Source organism: Helicoverpa armigera, chromosome 8 (assembly GCF_030705265.1).
Source record: "Helicoverpa armigera isolate CAAS_96S chromosome 8, ASM3070526v1, whole genome shotgun sequence".
Lineage (NCBI taxonomy): Eukaryota > Metazoa > Arthropoda > Insecta > Lepidoptera > Noctuidae > Helicoverpa > Helicoverpa armigera.
The window spans coordinates 5,752,182-5,778,734 of NC_087127.1; the positions used below are offsets into that span (position 1 = coordinate 5,752,182).

A 26,553-nucleotide genomic window follows, 5' to 3' on the forward strand; every position below is an offset into this window, starting at 1 on the left:
TATTCCCTCAGGATTCTGTTCAAACTACGGGATACAGTATATTAGTTTTCTTTAAATGTGGCAACCATTAGCAAAAGCGGTTTCACATGGACCCTATGTATTATTCTACTTATATACTCTTTGCACGGAAGTGATTGTTTCACTCTAAAGATTTATATGTTTGATTTTTGTAAGCAAACAATTGTTTAAATGTCCCACGAGTTTAAGCTCATGGTGAGGTACTTGCACGCTAGTGTGAAATCGCTCTTATTTATATCTTCATGATATCGATCCCGATGTTTCTGCGGTCTCTGTATGAGGTTCGACTCTATTGTGTTTCTATAATCTATGCTGCTCCAGCCAGAGCCCAACCAACAAAACAAAACACAAACACAATGAAAAAGTGATGTAAATCGATACCACTATAGTTTCACCTCAACATCTTTTTATCGATTTCAATTTTTAGTTTTGAATACGAAAATAAATAATTTTGCTTCGAACCGTAAACTAAACACACAAAAACTACAATATTGATTTAAGTATAAGAACATTACTACAACTTTAAAATTATTTTAAATTTATAATTATTAGGCAAAATTCTTAAATTAAGAATCGATGCGCAGAGTAATCGATTCTCGGTATATGGACAGAGTAACCAGTAGAAGATAATCTGTGCTAGAAAAGAAACGTTTTGTGGTCGCTTCACTACGGTGATGGTGACTTGTCAAAATTTGTAAAAATCACTTGAAGCGGAGGAGAGTCACTGTGATTGTTTCATTTTAGAAGAAATTAACGAAAACAGAATCAAAATGACGGTGAAAAATAAAACTGAAGAGCCGAAAAAAGAGAAAGCAGAACCTGCAGCTGCGCCTAATGATGATTTGGTAAATATTGAACTTGGTCATGAAAATAAAGTTATCCGTAAATGAAAAGGAATTCATTGTTTGATTGTTTTTACAGTCTGAAGAAGACAAACGCCTGCAAGAAGAACTCAATATGTTGGTCGAGAAACTCTTGGTATGTTTGACACAGTGGTTTGATGTGATGTGTTGTGAAGATGACTAGTAAGAATCAATCGGTTCTAACCTATTTTGGCATTTTGTTGATAGGGAGAAGATGTCGATCTATATCTGCCGGCGTTGCAAATGTTGAGTAAACTTATAAGGACGTCAACAACATCGATGACTTCAGTTCCTAAACCCTTGAAGTTCCTGAGGGAGCATTACCCTTCACTCAAGATAGTATATGAAAAAATTCAAGATGCTCAGACAAAGAAGTTCTGTGCTGATGTTGTTTCAGTACTTGCTATGGGTGTCAGTGGAACCACTGTAAGTATGAACTGTTTTAACTACATTATTACTGGATGTACAACAATTTTCATCATAACTAAGTGCAATTTATTTACAAACTAGGATGCTGCAGAGAAAAGAGAATGCCTAAAGTACTGTCTTCTTGGAACTATGTCAAATGTAGGAGATTGGGGACATGAATATGTCAGGTATGAAACTTATATGAAATCTATTATCTTTTATCTGTTTTTTTTCTTGTACAACATCTAATTGAAATTGTGTAAACAGGCAACTTGAGGGTGAGATTGCTGAAGAGTGGAATGTAGAGAATATGGACTCCTTACTGAACCTCGTCAGAGATGTGATCTCCTTTGACATGAAGCACTCTGCTGAGATCCAGGCCTGTGACCTGTTGATGGAAATTGATCGCTTGGATCTACTCACCCAGCACATGGATCAAAGCAACTATCCTAGAGTATGCTTATATTTAATTGGGTAAGTAAACACTGTCCTTATTCTTTTATCACTAAGATTTTTTTTATTTCTATTCTAAAATGGAGCTGTTGGAAATTTTTTAAAATTGTTAACAGCATCATGCAAAAGCATATTTTTATACCCACTCATGTAAAAAATTATTTTCAGGTGTGCCAGCTATGTTGTTGAGCCAGAATCCACACAGATCCTGCAAGGAGTTTTAGATACATACCTGAGGTTTGGTGAATACCCACGAGCTCTGCTTGTGTCCATGCAATTACATGATAAGGCTAAATGCGAAGAAGTCTTCAACTCCTGCACAGATCCGTAAGTAAAACTTGTCCAATTTAGTTTTTTACATTATTTCATGAATCTAAAACTGGAGTAATACTGACCCTTACGAACATTAAGGTCATAAGAAACATCACATTGTTATGATACAATAACAGTTTTTTCCACTCTTTTTAATCAGAAAGACTTATGTGCTAAGCTTTTCTTAATAGATCATATTTTGATCTTCTCAATTAGACATACAATTTCCTCAATATGTTATTGCTCCTTGCAGGTTGATCAAGAAACAACTGTGCTACATGTTGGCACGTCAGTATATTCCCCTGGAAGTGGATGATGAAGACCTCCGCACAATTCTCCTCAATGCACACATCAATGACCATTTCCTTAGCCTGGCCAGAGAGGTAAGCATCATTGCTGTATTCAACTTGTGATTGGAAAGAGCAAACTTTCATAATCTAAACCTAATTACCCATGTATCCAACTTATATAGGTATCTAATATTATGTTTAAATTATTGTCTCATAGTTAGCATGAAAACAAATATACCAGAATCAAGTACCCTGTCCCTGGCACTGCATAGCCGAAACCACTTTTTGTATACATAGGTTCTTCAGGAATCAATTTCAATAAACACACTTCTTAAGCTTTCAAGCACTTTCCTTTACCTTCTGAAAGCAAATTTTCTACAATATTATACTCGTCATTTATTAGCTCGACATCATGGAGCCCAAGACACCAGAAGAGGTTTACAAAACGTGGCTGGAGTCGGCCGGTTCGGCTCTTCGCCCCTCCCTACTGACGGAGCACCCAGTGGACTCCGCCAGACAGAACCTATCAGCTACCTTTGTGAACGCTTTCGTTAACGCTGGCTTTGGTCGCGATAAGCTGGTCACCACCGAAGATGGCAACAAATGGATGTACAAGAACAAAGATCATGGTAATTAATAATAATAAATACCTGCTATTTTTTATAACATTATTGTGTGCTTTTATTAAGTTGAACTGTATGTAACTAACTATGTAATGGAATCAAACTATTTTAAACATCTTCCAATCCGATGACGATGTAACCAAATGGACCTGTGCAACTCATCTGATAATGGAGCCAGAAGATATGGACTGGAACTTTGTGATGAATTTTAGTTTTTATCTAAAAGCCTATTTTCTAGCGTTCTTAAACTTTTTATCTTCAGAAATACTAATTCAAAAATTTCATATTTCTTTTAGGCATGTTATCAGCTGCAGCATCCCTGGGTATGATCCACTTATGGGATGTGGACGGTGGTCTGACCCCCATCGACAAGTACCTATACACTGCCGACGAGCACATCAAGGCGGGCGCATTGCTCGCGCTGGGATTGGTCAACTGCGGCGTTCGCAACGAGTGTGATCCGGCGCTTGCGCTTCTGTCGGACTATGTTCTCCATTCAAGCTCTAATCTTAGGATTGGCAGTGTTTTGGGTAAGTTAGTTTGTTTTATTTGTGTACCTTTTGTTTATTTTTAATTATGTTTTTTTTTGTCGTGCTTTGTTTTGAATAAGTTAGTGATAACTGATTTTTACACAAAAAAGGCTCGGAAAAATATTGAACGCCAATTTACGCCATCCATATAAATGAGAGATATATGAGCTTACCAAGGGGTGCATACTGAGTCGCTCAGATAATTGGGTTGTGGAGGTCAGATGGGCAATCTCTCCATGCAATAACAGTGGTATAGTTATTGCCACGTACAATGAGCTCTCGGCGGAAGAGTGGGGATCGCTTTGCGCACTGTACACATATGGCAATAAACCAATAAATCACTTCTGCCCAGGTGAAGGTCTCAATATCCTTGCCGATGATTATACTCAGTTGCTTAGGTAGATGATGTATTGGTACATGAGACAGGGTTTAATAAGTTTGTATGCGACAGGTCTGGGTATCGCATACGCGGGCACACAGCGCGAGGACGTACTCTCCCACTTGCTGCCCGTGCTCAGCGACACGGCGGCACCCGCGGAGATCTGCGCCCTCGCCGCCGTCTCCTGCGGACTCATCGCTGTCGGCTCTTGTAATGGCGATGTAAGTACTCAGTTATTATTGAAAACCATATATAGGTTGTTTGAAAGAGTTACCGCGGCCCTGGTACTTGTGGGCTCCAGAAGAAACATGATGGTTATGAATTAGCTATCTGCCAGACAAAACTGCTTATAATTACTGCTATAACTATATATATATTCCTGATAATAAGTTATCAGAAACTTTATGTTACCAATGAAACTGGCTATAAGTTTCGTATGTATCAGTATGAATGTTTTGTGGTGAAGATAGTAGAACTAAACTTTAATTTCACGTGTTCATAACAATATTTGTTGCTTTGATCTCAGGTAACATGCGCCATCATCCAACGTCTTATTGATGACAACAAGGACTTACATTCGTCTACCTACGCAAGATTCTTGCATTTGGGACTGGGATTATGTTTCTTGGGTAAGTTTCGCTTTTATCGTTATTCCTGTTATTTACGCAACTTATCCGACATAAGTTTTCTTATTATCTTTTTAAGGTTTTCGTACCTAATGAGAAAAACGGGTCCCTACTGTCCCCAATCGTGATAGTGAGACTGTGGAAATTTTCACAGATGATGTATTATTATTGCTGCTCAACTAATAACTAAAATTAAACAAATATTTTAGCGGGCTCCCATACAACAAAGTTGATTTTTAAAAGGTTGTGTGAGTTCAACTCGAACATGGCCGGTTTTGTTATTAGATAGTTTAAACATGATCCTTCCACACAACAGTTTTTCCACTGACATAGGCAGCTAGTAATACTGATTGATTCAAAATTCAAACGTACGTCATGTCCAGGCTGCAAGGAGCGCACGGAGGCGACGATGGCGGCGCTGGAGGTGCTGCCGGAGCCGCAGCAGTCGCTGTGCCAGACCACGCTCTCCATGTGCGCCTACGCCGGCACCGGCGACGTGCTCGTCGTGCAGCAGATGCTGCATATATGCTCCAAGCATTACGATACCGATGTAAGGAAATATAAGCTTTTGTATGTATAAAATAGGCATGATACAAATTATTTTCTATGGGCCCTAGTTGCCTGAAATAAAGGAACAAAATAAATAAAGAAACAAATGTTAGGAAGGCTACATAAAAATGATGGGTAATTTCAAACTTAGAGAATACTATTTCAGTAGCATGCATTGCAATATTTAAACATAAGGAACATATGCATATCTTTCCAAGTATATAATCAAGTTAAATTACTATTACTTATATAATTAATTTTAATTTGCATATAATCTAGGTGTTAATTTGCCATTCGACGTGGCAATGCACTTTTGGGTACACTGCCGTGTGATAGCGATGATGAGGACCAATATTGCGACGCCATTTATTAGTTTTAAGTTTCTTTTTATGTAAGTATCACTGCGCGATTAGTGTATTTCAGCTATTTTCACTGCGTCATGTCCTACGGTATTTTGTTGTGGGGCAAAGCCGCTGATATAGAGAATATATTTATTATACAAAAACGTGCTATTCGTGCAATATACAAGTTAGGTACCAGAACTTCCCTCAGAGAGTTGTTTAAAGAAATTGGTATTCTCACTGTAGCATCACAGTTCATCTTTGCCAACATTATGTATATTAGACAGAACCTACATTTATATACCAAAAAAAGTGAAGTCCATAGCATTAATACTAGAAATAAGCATAAACTGTGTGTACCCTATCACCGGCTTCATAAAGTGCATGACACATTCCTGGGTTTAGGTATTCGTTTTTATAATAAGCTTCCTTTGAACTTACAAGAACTGCCGTTTAATAAATTCAAAGAACAAATTAAGGCTGTTCTTATAAAAAAAGCATATTACACCATCAATGATTATTTGAATGATAAAAATATTTGGTCGCCATGATGAACGCAAGACAGCTATATTAGCTATATTATTTAGATAATTTAAATTTCTCCCATTCAATTTCTTGACTCAATGACATTTATTTTATTTTTATTTATTATTTAATTATTATTTTTTAATGTTTTTACATTATTGACAAGATACATTCTTTGTATTAATTTTCTGTTTTGGATTTTAGTAAAAAATACTACTTAGCGGGAACTGATAATTTAATCTTGATATTGAGTTGTGTAGCAGTGAGTACGTCATGCTCCCTTAGACGGCACTGCTTGCGGTAGCGTCGGCGGTCGGGTTGCCTCCCTCCCTCAAAAATGTGCGAGGGGGGCGATGGCTGATCCTCGCGTTATGCTCGTGAACGGGTGCTGCTTGTGGTGCCAGGTCGTCTTACTGACTATATATAAGTTTTTTTTTGTTTTTATTTGTAAACTCTTTTTATTTTACATATGTTCTGGCTGAGCGGTCTAATTTACTAGTTTACAAAAGAATAGCACATGTAGGTGGGTACTCCCTGATATACTATTAAGTGTAAATAATTGGAGGCTATAATTTTCTGTTCATCAAACATATTCAATGCTTGAGTTAGTAAAGGTATGTAGGGTGAGTGCTAGCTAGCATGTGGTGTATAAATTATTTTACTGTATTGTCCTCTAATGTAATATACAAATTAAATTATATACAAATGTACATATCAAACAATGTTTAAGGTTCTTCTAACCTAACAGACAGACGTGTTGCTGGGGAGTTTGTTCCGCCACTTCTTCTTCCCAGCAAAAACACATAGGAAGTGGTGAAGGGTGGGCGTTTGGGGGGCTGTCTTTTGTAAAGGAGATGGCCAAATTTTCATAGAAAAAAAACCCAGATTCGACAGCAATGAAATGGTTACCAATAGGTTCCTTATGATAGACCTTTGATGGTGCCAAAAAATCCAGCCTGAAATCCATGGGGTATAGGAGCTATTTCATAATATAGTTAAAATAGGTTATGTTGAATTAATGTTTATTTTAAAGATTATTAACATCAAGGAACATAAAAAAGCAAAGTAAACTAATATTTTACAAGCCAATAGTAATAACCCCATGGTTTCCGAGTTGGCCTAGTGATTAAAAGGTCTTGTATGTAACCACTCCAGATACGATTAAGCACCGACCTTACCTACTTGGAGAGGTTTCGCAGTTATATGCAACCTTCACAACTGGCTATGAAACGTTTTTTTCAGAAATTGTCTTTGAAAATCGCGCCATGTGACATTGTCAAATATAACAAATGACTTAGCAATGCAAAACGGTCCAATCACGAGTCTGCATTCAACTTCTAATGAACATCAAACAGTAAAAGTAAACTTTTTTGTGAACTAAAATCTTGATCGAAAAAACGTTGTAAAAAGAGAACCCCATGGTTTTTAGATGATTTGAAATACTTTTTAAAATCCACAAATTATACTGAATCCAATCATACATATGAAGTTCCTGTCGACTCTGGGTGTTTTTTTGGCCATCTCCTTTATTTTTTGACGTTCGAAAAGTGCTGTTTTGCAGCCAAGTTTGAATAAATGACTTTTGATTTTGATTTTGATTTTGTATAGATCTAGTTTATTTTAAAATATAATGTATAGGCTTAAAATTCAATTGATTTCACTATTTCAAGTGTTAATTAATTTCTATTACAGAATGAGCAACAGTCGACTGAGGACACAGCATTCAAGAAGCAAGACAAGAAAGAGGCTAAGGAGAGCTCTAGCACCACTTCGGCCGGTAGCTCCAAGGATGATAAGAGCTCTAAAGGTAAAAATTCACCTACTATCTATCTATGCAAATTTTGATAAAAAATACCAGAAATGTTCAAAAACCCGTTTTACTAACGTAAAAGTATATGTTTCGTTCGTTTTATATATTGGAATAAATACGGTCGCTTTTACGATCTATAGAATAAACAAGCATAGTCTTTTCGAACTTTTTGTCGTCACAAAACATTGCGCGAGTTTCTGCGCAGAAACTAAATTTAAATATTAGCGGGGGTGGCGGAAGGAGTATGGCCATTGTGAGCTAGTTTTACGAGAACTGTACCTGCTAATTTTAAAAAATATCAAAGAGCTCCCATAATATAAAGATTTCGTTTCACCAGGCAAATCATCAAAGGACAGCAAAAGCAAGGAGAAGGAAAAGGAGAAGGAGGCGAACAAGGAGTTGTCGTCGGTGCAGGCCGTCGCCACACTCGGCGTCGCCGTCATCGCGCTCGCTGAGGAGACCGGCGCTGAGATGTGCACCAGGATATTCGGACAGCTGGTGAGTTGCATCTACATATCGAAAAGGGTTTTTTGAAAAAGTTCGACTAACAGTGTTGTAACGAACTTCGTCTGCGTTAGTAAGAGTTTAGTGTAGTAATAAATTTAAAAAAAAATACATTTTTGTTGACCTTTAAAAGGTGTGAAAATGGTCAAACGCGAACCTATATTCAATAAATACTTTCTTTTCTTACTATCCTTATGATTCGATTTACATTATTATGTATTCAAATCTATAGTTTTCACCAAAAAACTTATAAAAATTGTGGTTTTCTAAATAAAAAGAGTTATTTCGAGAACTATTTGTTATAGACTGTCATGTGCGTAAATTGAAATTAATGATTTTGGCGACTGCTTATCATTTCCTGAACATCATTGTACCTTCCTTTTGACGAATGTCAATCGACCTTAGACCCAATCTGATGTGCAAAAAGCTCATAGTATTATTCTTGAATTCCCAAACATTACAATAATCTTATATACAATTTTTGTCTAAATATCAATTTTCTCCTCTCAGGGTCGTTACGGCGAGCCGGCAGTTCGTCGCGCGGTGCCGCTGGCCATCGCGCTGTGTTCCATCTCGAACCCGCAGCTGGCCGTCATCGATGTCCTCAACAAGTATTCTCACGACTCCGACAATGATGTCGCTTACAACGCGATCTTCGCTATGGGACTTGTTGGCGCTGGTACTAATAACGCAAGGTACAGTTTGACCATTGTTTTTTTATTTATTGTTTCGCTAGTTGTACATATATAAAGCTTCCTCTTCAATCACTCTATCTATTAAAAAATACCGCATCAAAATCAGTTGAGTAGTTTTAAACATTCAAGCAAACATAGGGATAGAGAAAGCGACTGTTTTATATTATGTAATGATAAGATATGATTCAGTTTTTGAGAGTTTTACCATTTGACAGTGAAACATTACAAAACCCATTTCCGACTTCCGAAAATCTTGTAACATGGTTTTAATTAAAAATGCGTAAAAGAATTTTTTGACAGTTGTGAGAAATTATAGTCCAAATTAGTAACCTATATGAATAACTGCAGGTTGGCGACCATGCTGCGAGCACTGGCACTGTACCACGGCAAGTCGCCGGTGCACCTGTTCATGGTGCGACTCGCGCAGGGGCTGTGCCACGCCGGCAAGGGCACCGTCACGCTGTGCCCCACGCACGCCGACCGCCGCCTCATCAACCAGCCCGCGCTCGCCGGCCTGCTCGTAGTGCTTACCGCCTTCTTGGACTGTAAGAACAGTAAGTAACCTCTTTCTTTACCTTATGCTTTTTTTTTCTCAACTGTTGCAAGTATTTGGGGTACAGAATAACTAGAATGAAAAAAATAATCTGCGATATTAAATCTGTAATGCGTATAGTGATGCATCTACATATCAATCACATAGTAGCTCAAATGGTCGATAGTACATGAATTCGATAAAATAAAAGGACTCTAGAAAATAAAACATCTCTATTTCCATTCATTTATTTATTTATTGCTTATTACAAGGTACATATATTCTAAAAGGTACAAAATGTCCAACAAAACTTGTATACAACAGTTTGTCTGTTGGATCAGATTTTTTAAACTATTTTCTAGAGTCAATTTAGTTTAGTCTAGATTTTTAAAATATTTTAATTAAATTACTATTGTCCGTACAATAAAATAATCAACGCTTTCCATGAAATTTAACTTTCTAAAATTTTTACAGTTATTCTCGGCAAGTCTCACTACTTGCTATACGTGTTGGCGACGGCGATGCAACCCCGTTGGTTGGTAACGCTCGACGAGAACCTTCAACCCTTGAACGTGAGCGTACGCGTTGGCCAGGTATGTATCGTCATATGCTTGACGTTTAGCCGCATAATCGATATAAAAGAACACGCAACTCGTATGATATATATCCATACTGTACTGTACATATTTAAGTATATTGTATTGCAATCATTTACAATGACGACTTTAAATATTTACTCACGTATTATTTCCAGGCTGTCGACGTTATTGGTAAGGCTGGTACTCCGAAGACGATCGCCGGGTCTCACACACACACGACGCCCGTGCTGCTTTCGTTTGGCGAGCGCGCTGAACTCGCCACAGACGAGTACATCCCCTTGTCACCTGTTATGGAGGGCTTCGTCATACTCAAGAAGAATGAGGACAGCGTTATGGCACCGGTCCAATAAACCTAGCATTAATATTTAGAATTAATTAACATTTATCTGTATTCTTTTCCAGTTCTAATAAAATTTTGAGAACTATACCTTCTAAATCATTTCTATTTCCTATTTTACAACTACAAACAAGCTATCTTTATCAAGCGTTTATTGATGCGGCAGTCACGATTATCCAACCATAAATGCATTAACATATCTGCAGTCTGCAACATATTGCTTTCGCAAGTCGGAATTAATTTTAAATTCTACCTACCAGTGTTAGTTATAAACTAAAACTAATGAAAAAAGACGAGGGTATTTTTGTAAGTAATAGAAAAAACGTGGCCCTCCATTTTGATCAGTATAAATTGCAATTTTACATCGTCTTTACGCAGATTCGGCAAAATATCATCAAAATGACAGATTTTTCACTGTGGTTTCTTGTAATATCGATTGTTTTAATATCCTTCACCCTATTGATGTTTGGGTAAGTACTGGATAATAATTATGATTGAAACCATGTTGTACCTTAACAATTTGCTCTTATCCTAACAAAGATCTTCCAACAAGTGAAACATTTTTTTGACTGCTTGAATGCTGTTAATTAGAGAACAATAGAAAATCAATTGTGTCTGCGTGGATCATGCGTGGATCCGCGCAACCGACATATAAGGGGCTTATTAGTACCTTCTATATTTCTCCTACATATGTAAAAAAAAATTTCAGACCTTCATTTTCGATAAATGACAAATAATTAACTCCTGATTGTTTCAGAATGAGTGTAATCCCATGGTGTATACGTGACACTGTTGACCCAATTTGCTACTCTACATCATGGTCACGCATGGCCATACCTGCACAGGACAACTTCACCGTGTCCATACCACCGCTACCACCCTACTTTTTTGAAAGTGAACTTAACTACAAAAGCTTCTCCGAATCAGTATGATTTTAAATTATTGTTAATGTGTAAGATTGTTTTAGATATTTGAGTAAATAATTTATGTATTTTAATTTGTTATAATGAATTGAAAAGTTAAAAGTTGTGTATAGTTAAATATTTAAATAAAAGACTGGGGACATAGTGTAATTCATTTAATTTACTTATTTTCTAGTTTCTCAGTTGATATTTCTTGTTATGAAGACTTTTCTTCAGGTGTTGAAGTAGGATCTTGGTCCTTTTTAGATTCCTCAGTCTCATCATCTTCACTACTGCTGTCAGACTGTGATGATGGATTCTGCTTATTGTCTGTTTTTGTTTGTTTCCCTTTCAATTTGGCATTTTTCTTTTTCTTTAGTCTCTTAGCTCTTTTTTTAGCGGTTTTCTCTTCTGCTGCTTTTCTATTCTGTTCTATTCTATTGTGATATTCTTCATCAAGTTTTTCCTGAAAGAAGGGGGTAAAATATAAAAAGCAGAAGTACCCTATTATGTATCATAGTTTACTCACTCAAACACCACATTCTCATCTATTATACCTTTTCGCTTTTCTCCTGTATGAACTTTTGCCTCGCATATTCTTTTCGTCTTAAATGTCGGTACACGTGAAACTCGCCCGAACCAGCGCCAGCACTCGAACCCATCACATTGCGAACAAAATCGGGAGGTGGAGCCAATGATTTTGATCGCGGTGGCTCTGGTATCACCACTGGCTTGTCCTGTTGGTAATACATAATACACAATAAATGCAGGACATTGGAGTTATTTCATAATATTTGGTACAAATATATGTTTTTCTTACTGGATTTTTCATGAGCTTTTCTAATTTTAGTCTTTGTAAATCAGTTGCATTCTTTATAACGATGGGTTTTTTATCGGATTTAGATTCCGTGTCACTCATTATTGGAGCGGAATAAGTATTTATTACTGAATAGGAACACGAAGAATGCAGTAACCAAAATAAACAGATTCAGCAAATTCCTAAGGAATCTTGACGTGCTGTCAAATAACAATAATAGTCAATGTCATTTTCTTGACAGAAAGAGAGTAGCTTCAACCGTTATTTTCCAAAACACGTCATGGTGGTAAGTTACGGTTGTGAATATCAAGATTTTCCAACTGTCCTTATGGACGAATGATATCGGTAAAAGTGAAATCTTCCCAACATTCATTGGCAATTCAAAGATTTTTATCTAACCAATGTCTCCGATTTAAAATTATTAAGAAATGTTTTCACCGAGCTAGCGGTGTACACAGAGATGAACAAGGGTCTAATATTAAATTGCTCTCCACGCTAGCTATTCCCGTATATAAATAATTATCTGGATAAGGATGCTTAAAAACTAACCAAGTTAAAATGAAGTACAGTTACGGTTTCTTAGATCAGTTTTACAACTCTAGTTTCACCTTGTGAAGGACAAACCTAGTCAACTATTGGCACTTTCCGGCGAATCCGGCAAATTCGTGCAGTTAGATTGATTCCGTTTGATTGCTGAATTTACAGAAATACAGTCATGTAAGTAATACATTTCCTATTTAGTGTTTATAAATGATTTAGCTAATTTACTTGCTAGAATTTTCTGTAAAATATATTTATAAATGCCGGTTTTACATAACTTTTGCATCAGGTTTTGCATACGTCAATTGTTAAAGTTAACTAAATTATAAATTGTCAGGTGTAATAATAATCTAAAATATTTTGTGTTATGATAATTAACTTGATTTTAAAATGTAGTCTTACCGACTACTATCGTCCTCAACCTATAGTTGACCTTGCCGCGTTTAGATGACTAAATTGAGGTAGGTAATGATAACATTGATAGTCCACTAAGAAAACAATTTTAAAACATCGGAGAACAATATTTACACAAATTGATTAGACACTTTCTGCCCTGTTTATCTAGAATGCCGATCAAGTCCATCAAAGCCCGTCAAATCTTCGACTCCCGTGGCAACCCCACTGTGGAGGTTGACTTGGTATGTAATTACTATCGATTTTTCTTTTTTATTTAATTCCTTAAATCTAGTTTAATGAGACAACCAATAGAATGATTCCAGTTGGAAACTCATAAGACTGTGCTGATTTTTCTTGGTTACAGATATAGCTAGCTACCCTCCATCCACTCCATATGTCAGTTTGTTTATTATTATCATAATAACCTTATAATTTCTGCATAGGTCACTGAGTTGGGCCTGTTCCGTGCAGCCGTCCCATCTGGTGCTTCCACTGGTGTCCATGAGGCCCTGGAACTCCGAGACAACATCAAGGGCCAGTACCATGGCAAGGGAGTCCTTACTGCCATCAAGAACATCAATGAGACCATCGCTCCTGAGCTGCTGAAACAGAACCTTGAGGTCACACAGCAGAAGGAGGTATGTACTCATCAATATTTTATATAACCTTCACTTTGACCTTAACAGAACTATTTACAGGTCAATTATGATTTATTGGATTTAGTTGGGATTAACTTACACGTCACAAGAGTTTTGGTGTTAAGACAGTTCAAAAAATGGAGAAGGATTTTTTTGCTTTTGACATTTCCCAACTTGTTTCACAGCAACTACTTTTGCGTGGAGAATAAATAGAATAATGTGTAACATATAATTCTGATATATGAACTTACAATCTATATTACTCCCAAGTTTTATCAAAATATATTCTGTAGTTTTTTCAGGAAAGAATAACAAGCACCAATACATATGCTTATAAGCTTCCCTATTCAATACAATTATAGTATGAGTCACTTTTTACTACTTAAAAAAGTTTTCCTTCCTATTAATAAATGGCTATACTAAAACACAGCCTATTGTAAATTATTTAAAGAACTAAGACAAAGTAAATAAATATAAGGTCCCGCTGCCTCATTAACCTGGCCAGAATTTTATCAAGTTATGAATAACTTGTGCACAAAAAATAGATGTGATGCAACATATGTTAAGCTGTTTAACAACCAGCACATATTACTCATACCAATGATAACCCAAAGAAGGTAACATAATAAATGTAAATATACCTTATCAGAGTTTACAGCAATTACAGCATTAGTTATAAAGTCACCTGTCTGATTCTCTACCGATATTAGTCTTAAGAATAGTAATACATTATAAACTATTGGTTAACAGATTGACCAGTTCATGTTGGGTTTGGATGGCACTGAAAACAAGTCAAAGTTGGGTGCCAACGCCATCCTTGGAGTGTCTCTGGCTGTTGCTAAGGCCGGAGCTGCTAAGAAGGGTGTGCCTCTATACAAGCACTTGGCTGATTTGGCTGGCAATGCCGATATTGTCCTACCTGTACCTGCCTTCAACGTCATCAACGGTGGCTCTCACGCTGGCAACAAGCTTGCCATGCAAGAATTCATGATCCTGCCCACTGGTTAATATTTTTCACTTTCTTACTTTATGCATAAAAGGCTTCTAAATTCATAATAATGTTATGTTTTCAATCCAAAAACCTTTTAATCAAAATTTGTTTTATACAGGTGCTGCTTCATTCAGTGAGGCCATGCGCATGGGTTCTGAGGTGTACCATCACTTGAAGAAAATCATCAAGGAGAAGTTCGGCCTTGACTCCACCGCTGTTGGTGATGAGGGTGGCTTTGCTCCCAACATCCAGAACAACAAGGATGCTCTCTTCCTCATTCAGGATGCTATCCAGCAGGCTGGTTACACTGGCAAGGTTAGAAGGATATCTACACTGCTATTTACACTTTATTCACTAACTCATCGTAAATTGTAAATTAGCACATAATACATAAAATTATATTCATATAAATCAATTTTTTTCAACATATAAATCTAATTTTTCAATTTGATGGTCATTGTATACAAGATTCACAATGCCATAACAAATTACTTTGTTTTTATTCTTTAGATTGAAATTGGAATGGATGTTGCTGCATCTGAATTCTTCAAGAATGGCACCTATGACCTTGACTTCAAGAACCCTAAGTCCAACCCTGCTGACTACCTGTCTTCTGAGAAGTTGGCTGAGGTGTACCTGGACTTCATCAAAGATTTCCCCATGGTTTCCATTGAAGACCCCTTCGACCAGGACGACTGGGCCGCGTGGGCTAGCCTCACCTCCCGCACACCCATCCAGATTGTAGGAGATGATCTTACAGTGAGTAGACCTCCTTGCACCCAACAATATCTACCAAACAAAGATAAAAAGTGCAATATTTACTATAATGCTTTTGTTTAGGTCACAAACCCCAAGCGTATTGCCACAGCCGTTGAGAAGAAAGCTTGCAACTGTTTGCTGCTGAAAGTGAACCAGATTGGCAGCGTAACTGAATCCATTGATGCTCACCTTCTGGCCAAGAAGAATGGATGGGGCACCATGGTTTCTCACAGGTCTGTATATTAGAAGAAAAATAATGATTTGGCTATGTTTTCGATGGAATAGAGTTTGAAATTTCTTGTTGTTATCAGGTCTGGAGAGACTGAAGACACCTTCATTGCTGACCTCGTAGTGGGTCTGTCCACCGGTCAGATCAAGACTGGCGCGCCGTGCCGCTCGGAGCGTCTCGCCAAGTACAACCAGATCCTCCGCATTGAAGAGGAACTCGGATCTGCTGCTAAATACGCCGGCAAGAACTTCCGCAGGCCTGTTTAATTGCACAAAGACGTAAAAAGGGCATGTTCCAGTACTATAGGAAAATGTGACTGAAATGAGTATGCTCTTAACCTTTTCACCGCCACGCCATATCGGTATTCCTATGCCCTGTACGCCAAGCCCGCAAAACTCTTAATTAAATATCTACTAAAAAATACATAAAAGTAATGATTTAATAGGTTTATTTTGTATTTTTCTGCGACCTGTTTTTTGTCGAGTATAGCCGTCGTTGGCGCATAGGGCACGCTTGCTCATGTCGGCTATAGCCGACATTGGCGTTCAAAAGGTTAAAATGTTATACAGCATTTTACCCTCTGTAGAACACATAGATACATGATGTAACAAATTAAGATATTATTTCAGCACATATTGTCAAAAGTTTATACTTTTATTTATAAGAGATTACTGGCTGTAGTGATTGTATTAGTGTCGAATGTATGATGCTATTTATTTAAATTTTAAGATTATTTTTTAATTAAAAATGATTTGATATCAAGGCGTATGTTCAATAAATAATGATGTTATTGTAATCGTGTTTTTATTAGACTTGTCTCAAACTTCCACCAACAGTTATCATTAGAGTAAATCTATTTTTGTAGATTCTTAACTATGAACTATTCTTAGTTCGGACATATGTCCCTGTTTCATACATGTATCGCAAGGCGCCCAACTTCGGTTGGGATAAACATATTTGCGTGATATGTTGATATCCAAAAAGGATCTCTCTGCAACTCGCTCGTTATTTTGAGCCGCCCGCCGCGCCGTTAACTTTGGCGAGAGCTGTGGAAGTTAGATAGCTTTTGACATGGGTGGTTCCCTAGGCCCTGTAGGCCTCCCCCAAGAAACGCCTAAATAAATTATTTTTAATTATCACTTGATAAAATAATTTAAATTTAGTTTGTTAAATTCTTTCCACGTAACCCTTTATTACTTGGACTGTGCAGTCCGAGGTCCGATTCTTTTTTTGAACAAATTACCAAGCATTAGGTACCTTCATATTTTTTAGAAAGGAAAAGCATTCAAACAAGATCTTGGGTAGGTAAATAAATTGTCTACGATCAAATAACCTGCAAACACGCGACACATGCGTGATTGCGACGCCCGCGCCGCCTGCGTGGCCGGTTTACCGAAGAAAAGAGAAACTTCATAGTGATAGATAGAACAGTAGGTACAATAAATGATTGAAGCGTGCATTAATCGTGTTTTTACGATAATAAGTAGTAAACATTTGCTCAGTACAAACAACTCGGCTCGTTGTAATAATCGCTTTGCTTAATTAAGCTGTGTTTAGTCTCGTTATTGCATTGGGTTCGATTGCTACCTATTTTCAACAATGGCTCAAAACAAACAAGAACTTAATGTTGTGACATATATGTGTCCAAGTCATCCCGTACAACTGTACGAATTGATACAAGAGTTACTTGAGGATGCCTTGGGTTGTTACTAGTGGTGGATAATATATCACATAGCAAAATATAGCACCGTGCTATTTATACATAGCATTATAGCAAATGCTATCGTGGCTCACAGTTGTTGCTACTTGCTAAGTTGCTAATAAAATATCACACGCGTTCTGTCTCTGTCCGTGCGCGTCGTAACTCGCATCATGCACGAATCGCACGCAATCGCAATCGCAGCAGATAGCAGATAGCAAGACACGGCGCGGCGGCCAGTCGTCGCATGCTTTGCGTTTTGTATCGGTCGGTCGCGCTAAATAGTTGATTTTTGTACATACAATCAATGAAATTTTAAATACGCCTATAATTGCTTTTCATAACATACCTAGTTTATTTCATAAAACACTAACGCCCGAAATTTATATTTACAAATTATTAATTTATAGCGTAAAATCAATTAAAGACAGTCCTAAGCCTGAAAACTACTGAAAAGTATGAAGGAAAGTTCATTGGTTTTTTACTGTTCCATTTTATCGTAAGAATTCATAAACGCGATGTAATATTCTTAATTTCTTGTATAGCAACTTAGCAAGCAACTACAGCAAACACTACGCTTGCTTTATTCGCACCTACTTAGTGAACCTACGCATAAAATAGCATGCTATAAATATAGCAAGTAAAATAGCATGATAAAAATTTATAGCATTTCGCATATAGCAAGTTATTGCCACATAGCAACTTTGAACACCACTAGTTGTTACACTACCTTGCAATATGAAAGTAGAAGCCCGGGACCGTTACCGGATCGTCCGGATACTTTTTCAACTGGCAAAGCTGACTTGGGTAAGATTTTATTGCACTAATTAATTATTTCAATTTAAATCCAACGCTTAACTGCGATGTGTATACGTACCTACCTACAGGTGAAGCAGCTTGAGGATAAAAATAGTAGTCTACGAAATTTTATGAATGTAGTAAGGAATGTGTGTCTGTCGAATAAACCAGCAGCTTCTGTTGAAGTTTTAAAACTTTTTCATTTAGTAAATAGGTAATTAGGTATTACATGGTTTTAAATAAAACGTTTGTTTTATTATTTGTAACTTTCAGCGTTCATGACTGCATCTGCGTACATGAAATTACGCGAAAAGGGAAACACTCACATAGATCTGCTTCCGGTAACGCCTGTTTTCGCACATCAAATGAACGTGGAAAATAAACCTGGATATTTCTCAGACATTATCATTCACAGTGATAAAAAGTAAGAACCCTTATCCTTAGGTAGGCAGGTAGGTATTTAAAACAGCCGATTATATTTTCATTTCCATAATCTATTAGTAGTCGCATATAGCGCGACTACTGTGAACATGGGGTCCGATTCCCAAGTCGGGCCGAAATCACTTTGTGGATTTTATTAACTTTCACAAAGCATACAGCTCGATTGATACACCCATGCGTCTCTCTCCGGTAATGTCGAGTTGCTGTCCCATCGGGCTGTGAGAATGTAGGTACCTGAGTTTGCACCATAAAAATCTAAAAAGTAGGTACGCACAAATGCTTGTGCACTATGTTATAATATGTTTTATAACCGATATACTTAGAGAGAACAGCCGCCGCAGCTGACAATCGGTCTGAACCCCATTATCATTAAGACCTAGGTACTTACTAAATTACTAAAGTCTAACGGTCAAAGTCAAACAAATAATGTAAGTACTCAAATACTGAAACCACTCAATATTGAAGATGATTTAAACATAATTCTATCTAAACACCTACGAATAACCTCTACGGTGGGTGGACCTACCTACATATATTATCTAGTTATGCGCTCTTTTCAAAACATTAAACAACTGGTATCGTTGTTGAAATCTAAAAATCAATGTGGTTTAATATTATCACACATGAGTTTTTGAACGTTAGGTACTTACATATTATTTCCATTGAAATAAATACATACACAATAGATAAAAATGTTATCAGCATGTCATTGACTTCTGATAAGAATGAGTCTTCTATTATTCTACAATTAGCTACCAGACTGCTAATATTGTTTTATCGAAACGCACTATAACTCATACTTACATAGTTAATTTATTATTTCAGAGCTCATAATGTGAATACGTTGCTAGATCTCCGTGGTTGTACATTTGCATACAGTGACGAAGAATCTCTGAGTGGAAGTAAAATAGTTCTGAAAACGTTAAAAGAAAAGGGTGAAAACGCATCTTTTTTTGGATCATTGCTAAGTATGTGTATGTTTGCCACCTATTTATGAATTTCACTTTAATTTCTGCTTTATTAATGATGTTTTTTTGTGTGTTTGATAAATACTTAGTCCTTCTGATATTATTTTGAAGACTTACCCAATTTCTGAGTCATTGGTTGGAATAGATTATCATAATGCCGTTAGATGTCGCTAAAACCATCGATTAACTAATTTTATATATTTAGTAAGCGATATCGCTGCCTATCTATTTATTTTTTCATAATGCTTTATTTCAGGATCTGGATCACATTTAGCATCAGCTCAGATGGTTCTGTCTAAACAAGCAGAATGGGCTGCGGTTGATTCAACAACTCTACTTTATTCTAAAAACTATATGTTTGATGGTGGAAAAGATATTATCACTTTGGAAACATTGGGCCGTTTGCCACCGTATCCTATTGTAGTAAATGCAAAGTTAAGAGGTGAGTGTGAGTAATCCTAGCAGTCCCCGAATCGTCAGAAGACAGACCTTTGATTTGAAAAATATAAAATGTATCCTTTTGATATTGGGAGTTCAGTAGGTATTCCACATACATACCACCATAGTAGTCTGTAACACAGATCTGAACTGATGTTGATATGGCTGGACATGAAAGATGACAGTCTAATTCGGATTTTTGGAAAAGTATAACAATCTTTTTTTGTTGGTCTGGTAGTCGCATAACTCGACTACCTACTGTGCTGACTGTGCACGGCGGGCGTCTCGGGTTCGATTCCCAGGCTAGAGTATGGTGATTGATACAAGGGTTATTGGAGAACACGTAAATCAGTAAATGACGGTCCTGCGCATGAACTCTCCCCGGTGTCAGATTGTTGTCGCATCTGACTAAAAGAGTGAGGAAATAGTAGAGTGTACCTACCTATGTCTGCGCAAATGCTTGTGCACTATAATCTTCTATATATATATATAAATAAAAATGAATTGTTGTTCGTTAGTCTGATTAAAACTCGAGAACGACTGGGCCGAAATCGAGAACGAACGATACGAAGTTCGCGGGATCAGCTAGTATCGAATAAATATGCCTTGCGCTGCTAGCTCATCTCCTGATAGAGAATTTCTGCATACCCCCATGTATGCAGTTGCCGTTATTATTATATTTATACAACTTTCTTTGATCCGAGTATATAACCCTAAAAAAATCTTGCCATATTTATGTTTTCTAAATTACTTTGCAGCTGAAACAAAAAAAGCGATATCAAATGCACTGCTTAACTTGCCTCAGAAACCACAGTGGAAAAGTAAATTCGCAAAATTTGGTGTAATCAAGTTTGAGGCTAATAGCGATGTCACTTACAATGGGGCGCCTGCACAGGTGTGGGCCATCCAGAACGAAAAACTCAATGTTCGGTATTATTAGAGCATTTCTAATAATTTCTTTACTGTATATTATCTATATTTTATATACTGACTTCACTCCTAAATAGGAACTAATAAATAAAAGTTAATGAATGATATTTTTTTGTTTATTATGTATAATTTTTTATTTGTACATAAATATTCAAGAGCTTTTTTAACTACATGCAGGAACCTAGCCACAATATACCAAATCACATCAATTTTTTGGTTTGCATTTTTGTAAAACAATGTTCAAAGACACTACGTCTTTTTTCTTGTTTCCACAATCAATGAGAACACCACGTGGCACTTTAATGATTCCCAGTGTTGTTGGTGCGTCTTGTTTACTTTTCATGGATTGGGATTGGGAAGGTCCTGTCTGCAATATTAAGTGCATATAAATATATGACTGTAAGTTGTAAATAAATAATGTTATTCGATAAAAAGTGACTAATAATTTTAACTATATGTATTTCAAATGCCTGACCAGTATAAACATTACTAACAGTTATGAAGTTCAGCATGACAATAATTACATGTTATGCTGCTGCTGTCAGCTTTGCAACTCATGCATATGATTTACAAATGTAAATGCTGCACAATTTTTTAAATTAATATATCTAATGCTACTAGTAGCTAAGTTATTAAATACTGTGTATTTATTAACCAAGGTCTACTTTTGAAAACTGCATCTACTATATGGTAAGTTGAGGGACTAAACAATTCCACCGCCATTGATGTGCTCAATTTCTTCCTCTGTTAGGGGGGCTCTTCTGTAACGACGTGGTAAATCAATGTCAGGAATGGAAGACGTGCTCATGGGTGCAGCGCCCTGCACCTGTGCCTGAAAAAAAATAAATACAAATCCGTTTATAAACAGGCTAAAAGACCAAGTTTTGTACTTCTATCTAAGTAAACTAATATTAGAAGCCAGTCAACAGATGTACCTGGACATGCAGATGAGTATGTGGGGAACTATGTACTCTTTCAATTACGACAATTTTACCACCAATTCTAATATAATTTTTTTATAAGTCCCCTCGGGATGTGGACAGTTTATTTATAGTTGAACCTGAACCTTTGGGACTGAGATGTTCGAGGTTATTTTATATCACAAACCTATTTTGGGTTGGCACTGTTTATTACAATAAAAAATACACTGATGCTCTACTGATAAGTAAGCACCTAGGTACTCTGCAACTGTTTTTCCAGAAACTCAAGTAGATTTCCTGGTATTTGACATGTGACAGACAGTATGTCAAATTAGTTATATAAACAATTTTTTGTATACTTATTATAATATTACAATCAAACAAATAAGTTCGTGTACAACTTACTGGGGCAGGAGCTCCTTGACCGCCAGCTGGTGGCGCAGCTGCTGGACCGGCGCCACCTCTGCCAGCTAATCCTGCTCCACCCTTACGAAATTTAATAACGGGAACGCGAGCAAGAACAGAGGTTACGCGCACCATTATGCCAATTTAATTTTACAGGGCTGTATTTTTAGCCAAAATATTTTGTTTTGTTGTAAAATTTTCTTTTTGAAGCTGGGGTTTGACAGTTTGGTTTTTTGTCAGGTGTCTTTTGTTTTGTATCAATGACAGCATGTTCCACACTTGACACTTCATTTTTTTTTCTTCAAGAGCATGTTTGTATAAAATACTTTGTATACAATATAACATGTCGAGAGTCAAAGAAGCTTGAAAGGAGTAGTAACATACCATTAACATACATACAGAACAGACAGACAAATAATAATAACGAGAAATATTTTTTGGATTTAAAAAACGAATAACAAAAACAACATTGGTAGAAATTGTTTTCTACCATTGTGTTGCTGGGCTACAATGTCTTGTTAAAGGGCTTATTACACTTGACTAAATTCAGTCGTCTAATTAGGTTTGTCTAATTAGGTTTCTAAATGATTTTATGAAAAATACCTTCCTAAATGCGATTACATTTGACTGAATTTAGTGACTGAATCATTTAGACGACTGAATTTAGTCAAATGTAATAAGGCCTTTAGGGCTTATTACACTTTACTAAATTCAGTCGTCTAATTAGGTTTGTCTAATTAGGTTTCTAAATAATTTAATGAAATCTACCTTCCTAAATGCGATTACATTTGACTGAATTTAGTGACTGAATCATATAGACGACTGAATTTAGTCAAGTGTAATAAGCCCGATCTAAAAAATGTATTTGTAGAAAAATTACAATTCTTTCTCTTCTTGAAAGCAGTGCAAATAGGCAAAGCAGCACCCCGCTTCATAGTAACCGCAGGCAGCCCTAATGTATCCCTTCTCGTCCCGAAAATGTCTATGTAATCCCTCATATCCTTTCTTTGAAGGAAGAGTATAGTATCTGTGGCTGGGTTGAATGCTCTGAATGCTGATTGCTGACTGCTGTCAAGTGAATTAATTTTTTGTGAATTGTTTGCCGTCAAGCCGTCAACGAGATCAGCATCCCTAATTTCACCCCATATAAAACAATTAATTTCGTTTTATCTGTTAATATAACTAAGGATATGGGTAAAGAAGATGTGTCCGCTAAAAAACGCCGAAAGATAAACACTAGCACACCCACTGAACCTACAAAACTAGTGCCAATCGACATTTATAAGGTTAGTGTTTAGTATAAAAACTTTTTATTAAAAATCTCATTTAAATTACGCAGCCTGTGTACTGTGCACTGAAGAATATCCTGTACATTATATGTACATATGCTAATATTTCAAATTGGCTAGATTCTTTTCATTCGGCAAAAATTCACTGTGCCTGCTCTATAAGGGCACGCTTAGAAAGCCACACTCAGTTTGCTCAACGTAATTGTTTTCAGTCATAAACCGCTTGACCACGAAAAAAATTACAATGTGTAAAAGCTCCTTACATACTTTTTCATCAAGTGGTTTGTAAATGATAATATCTATGATTGATAGTGTTATTTTCTTTACAAACAGCGTGTGGTAGAGTTTGAGGAATCAGAAGCTCAACTACGTCCAGCTGAGAAAGATGCCGTGTTCTTCAAGAAGATCTGTCAAGATATCAGGCAGCTGTTTTCTGAAATAGCTGATTTAAAAGCTAAAGATACAGATGAAGTATGTTTTATTTATTTATTTATACATATGTACAAAAATGGTACATTGGCGGACTTAATGCCACAAGGCATTCTCTACCAGTCAACCATCATGTTAAAGGGAGATAATAATTGGGTACAAAAACACATCTTGTACCACATATCGTGGTTTCACATCTTTTTTTCTGATATCTTTACACTTAGTATTCGTTTGCAACTAACAATGAAATAGTTATAGCATTGTTTGAGAAAGGAATTTTGTTATGTATTTAGCTAATGTGTTAATACTATTTCAGGCAAAAGAAAAAATTAATGCAAAAAGAGTAGAGGCCTCATTGAATTTGGTTGCCCTGAAAAAATTGAACCGTTTAGAAAAGGTCCGTACAAGGGCTGGCCGTGATGCACTTCACAAGGAGAAACAAAGAGTTGATTCAACTCACTTGCTTTTACAAAACTTGTTATATGAAGCTGACCACCTCAACAAAGAAGTTACCAAGTGCCTACAATTTAAATCGAAAGATGAAGAAATAGAACTTGTTCCACTTGAAGTTTTTTATACTGATGCTCCTGCCGAAATATCACGGAAAGTGAGTATTCGAATTTGATTCTACATCAGATTTACAAATGTGGGAATTACCTTGTACAGCCAAATAACAAGTAACTCAAAACTTAGCTTGTAAATGAGTAGTGGGTTTTTGGAACTTTCTGCTCTTAGCAAATGTATGAAATAAAATAAAAATTGTTATTTCAGGAACTGACTAAAACTGATGAACATCAACTTCAATTGGCCAGACTAGAATGGGAACTGCAACAACGACGTGAATTGTCATCAGCATGCAATGAACTGATTTCATCAAAAGAACGTGTGGCAGCTGCTATAGCTGCAGCACGCTCCAGACTTGATGCATTAGTTCCACATCTAAGAGATGTTCTCAAGTCTACAAAACCATTGCAAGAATGTTTGGCTCTCAGACTTGATGATAAGAGGGATGAAGCTAGAGCTGCTTCCCTGTTGCCATCACCTTTATTTCTTCTCTTTGCTAATGCCAGTGCATACTCTGATGCTCTTGGTGCTAAGACTGTCACAGTTAGTAAGTGTCACATCTATCATATTAATGTTTAAAAAGAACTTCATGTATATCACATCCATAATGCTATAATCAACATTTTCAGGTATATCTGGAGATGAGGATGAGGCAAGAAGATTGGAACAGTTGAATAATGTGGATAGTGATTTAGTGGCATCCAATGATTCTGATTCTGATCAAGAAAATAATGAGGATGATCAAATGGAGAAGAAGAAGCGCCATCATAGAACTGCCAAGATATCCAAACAGGAAAAGGCTGAAGCCAAGAAGAAGGAAGTTCTTAAAAAACATCCATTGAATATTCAAGTCTCTGTGAAAGTACAAGATGGAACAGCACTGAATTTGATTTTCTCATATCTACTCCATTTGAAAATAGTAGTGGTCAAGTTTACTGTGTCGCCATCGAAACCTATAACAGGTGTCTCAGCAGCAGATGTGTTGAATGGTCATTGCATATTGAATGAGTTGTATCCCGGCGACACTGGAACTGACTCCCCACATCCTGCTACTTCCTATTTATTGAATGCTGCAGGCATCACTGAAGATTTCCAGCATTTCATATCTGAACTTGGAAAGCCTTATATATGGGCGCAAAGAATGTGTGGTTTAGACTTCATGGCGACAATCACAGATGATCAAAAGAGCAATAAAAATATTCAACTTTGTCAGAGCCTTAGTGTTAGTACAGTTGAAAACTTTATTCTAACATTGAAGAAAAGGCTGAAGTCCAGGGTTGAACTAATGAAAGAGTTGCAGGACTTGGAGTCAGGAAAAATATTACCCGTTAAAGGAGATTCACCTTGCCCCGTAAGGCTATCAGGTTCTCTGACGCAGTGGCAGTCAGTTGGGTGGCCCGAATACAGCCAGTCACCTTCAACATCATTTTTGATATCCGAGGGATTGGTAACTCCTAATGACATGTTATACAGAGCAATCATAACGCGTCAATCAGCTAAGTTGGTGGCACTGGTCGCTCTTCGTAGTGACTATCCTAGAAAGGCTCCAATGTTTTCTTTAACTCTCCATTGGAATGGAACGCATCATGCTGGTATCAATGACGATATCAGGGATATCGAGAGAGTTATCAATACGGACTGGGGATCAGAAGAAAACAAACAAAGCAAACTGTCTTCACAGATAACTAAGTTGCTGACTTGTTTGGACATACTTCTGGAAACAACTGGTTCTTCTGAGTTTCCACCTGATAAAGTTATGTTTTGTCCAGTGAGAGGACGCAATAGGGTGAAACCATACAAATTCCTCAAACAGGGTACTGGAGTTTTCGTACAGTATTGATTATTTTTTCAATAATAAAGTTTGTCATTTGAAACGCTCGTTCATATTTTTTATAACCCACATAAGTTCTATTAGTCTGCGGATATTGATCGATGTTTTGCGTCTAGAAGATATCACAAAGAACACGTCATGGACCGGAATCTCCCGTCGTCCTTTCAGCTCTATC

At 36.8% G+C, this 26,553-nt stretch overlaps 6 protein-coding genes across 6 annotated transcripts; 4 read left to right on the forward strand and 2 right to left on the reverse strand.

Moving 5' to 3' along the window:
- Positions 1–668: 668 nt before the first annotated feature.
- On the forward strand, positions 669–10,482 carry LOC110372774 (26S proteasome non-ATPase regulatory subunit 2). The gene is made up of 18 exons (XM_021329733.3): positions 669–863; positions 940–996; positions 1,089–1,307; positions 1,392–1,477; positions 1,557–1,763; positions 1,911–2,069; positions 2,308–2,437; positions 2,748–2,973; positions 3,264–3,497; positions 3,949–4,097; positions 4,403–4,505; positions 4,886–5,052; positions 7,610–7,724; positions 8,065–8,225; positions 8,742–8,926; positions 9,275–9,480; positions 9,933–10,051; positions 10,213–10,482. The coding sequence occupies exons 1-18, from the start codon at positions 789–791 to the stop codon at positions 10,405–10,407; spliced, it is 2,793 nt and encodes a 930-aa protein (XP_021185408.1). The 5' UTR covers positions 669–788; the 3' UTR covers positions 10,408–10,482.
- Positions 10,483–11,459: 977 nt separating this feature from the next.
- Positions 11,460–12,324, reverse strand: LOC110372799 (PRKR-interacting protein 1 homolog). Its single transcript, XM_021329765.3, has 3 exons — positions 12,117–12,324; positions 11,854–12,033; positions 11,460–11,762 (listed from the first exon to the last, which is right to left on the reverse strand). The coding sequence occupies exons 1-3, from the start codon at positions 12,213–12,215 to the stop codon at positions 11,514–11,516; spliced, it is 528 nt and encodes a 175-aa protein (XP_021185440.3). The 5' UTR covers positions 12,216–12,324; the 3' UTR covers positions 11,460–11,513.
- A 351-nt stretch (positions 12,325–12,675) lies between these two features.
- On the forward strand, positions 12,676–16,462 carry LOC110372787 (enolase). The gene is made up of 9 exons (XM_021329748.3): positions 12,676–12,830; positions 13,219–13,291; positions 13,493–13,687; positions 14,438–14,690; positions 14,797–14,993; positions 15,189–15,437; positions 15,519–15,670; positions 15,749–15,999; positions 16,220–16,462. Exons 2-8 carry the CDS (start codon positions 13,220–13,222, stop codon positions 15,930–15,932), a joined length of 1,302 nt encoding a protein of 433 aa, XP_021185423.1. The 5' UTR covers positions 12,676–12,830; position 13,219; the 3' UTR covers positions 15,933–15,999; positions 16,220–16,462.
- Positions 16,463–17,069: 607 nt separating this feature from the next.
- On the forward strand, positions 17,070–21,047 carry LOC110372794 (uncharacterized). Its single transcript, XM_064035812.1, has 6 exons — positions 17,070–17,378; positions 18,084–18,172; positions 18,437–18,587; positions 19,430–19,572; positions 19,829–20,014; positions 20,769–21,047. The coding sequence occupies exons 1-6, from the start codon at positions 17,266–17,268 to the stop codon at positions 20,948–20,950; spliced, it is 864 nt and encodes a 287-aa protein (XP_063891882.1). The 5' UTR covers positions 17,070–17,265; the 3' UTR covers positions 20,951–21,047.
- On the reverse strand, positions 21,043–22,562 carry LOC110372802 (uncharacterized). Its single transcript, XM_021329768.3, has 2 exons — positions 22,266–22,562; positions 21,043–21,772 (listed from the first exon to the last, which is right to left on the reverse strand). The coding sequence occupies exons 1-2, from the start codon at positions 22,398–22,400 to the stop codon at positions 21,644–21,646; spliced, it is 264 nt and encodes an 87-aa protein (XP_021185443.1). The 5' UTR covers positions 22,401–22,562; the 3' UTR covers positions 21,043–21,643.
- Positions 22,563–23,350: 788 nt separating this feature from the next.
- On the forward strand, positions 23,351–26,426 carry LOC110372779 (THO complex subunit 5 homolog). The gene is made up of 5 exons (XM_021329740.3): positions 23,351–23,551; positions 23,888–24,025; positions 24,300–24,590; positions 24,755–25,094; positions 25,177–26,426. Exons 1-5 carry the CDS (start codon positions 23,456–23,458, stop codon positions 26,385–26,387), a joined length of 2,076 nt encoding a protein of 691 aa, XP_021185415.3. The 5' UTR covers positions 23,351–23,455; the 3' UTR covers positions 26,388–26,426.
- Positions 26,427–26,553: the final 127 nt, after the last annotated feature.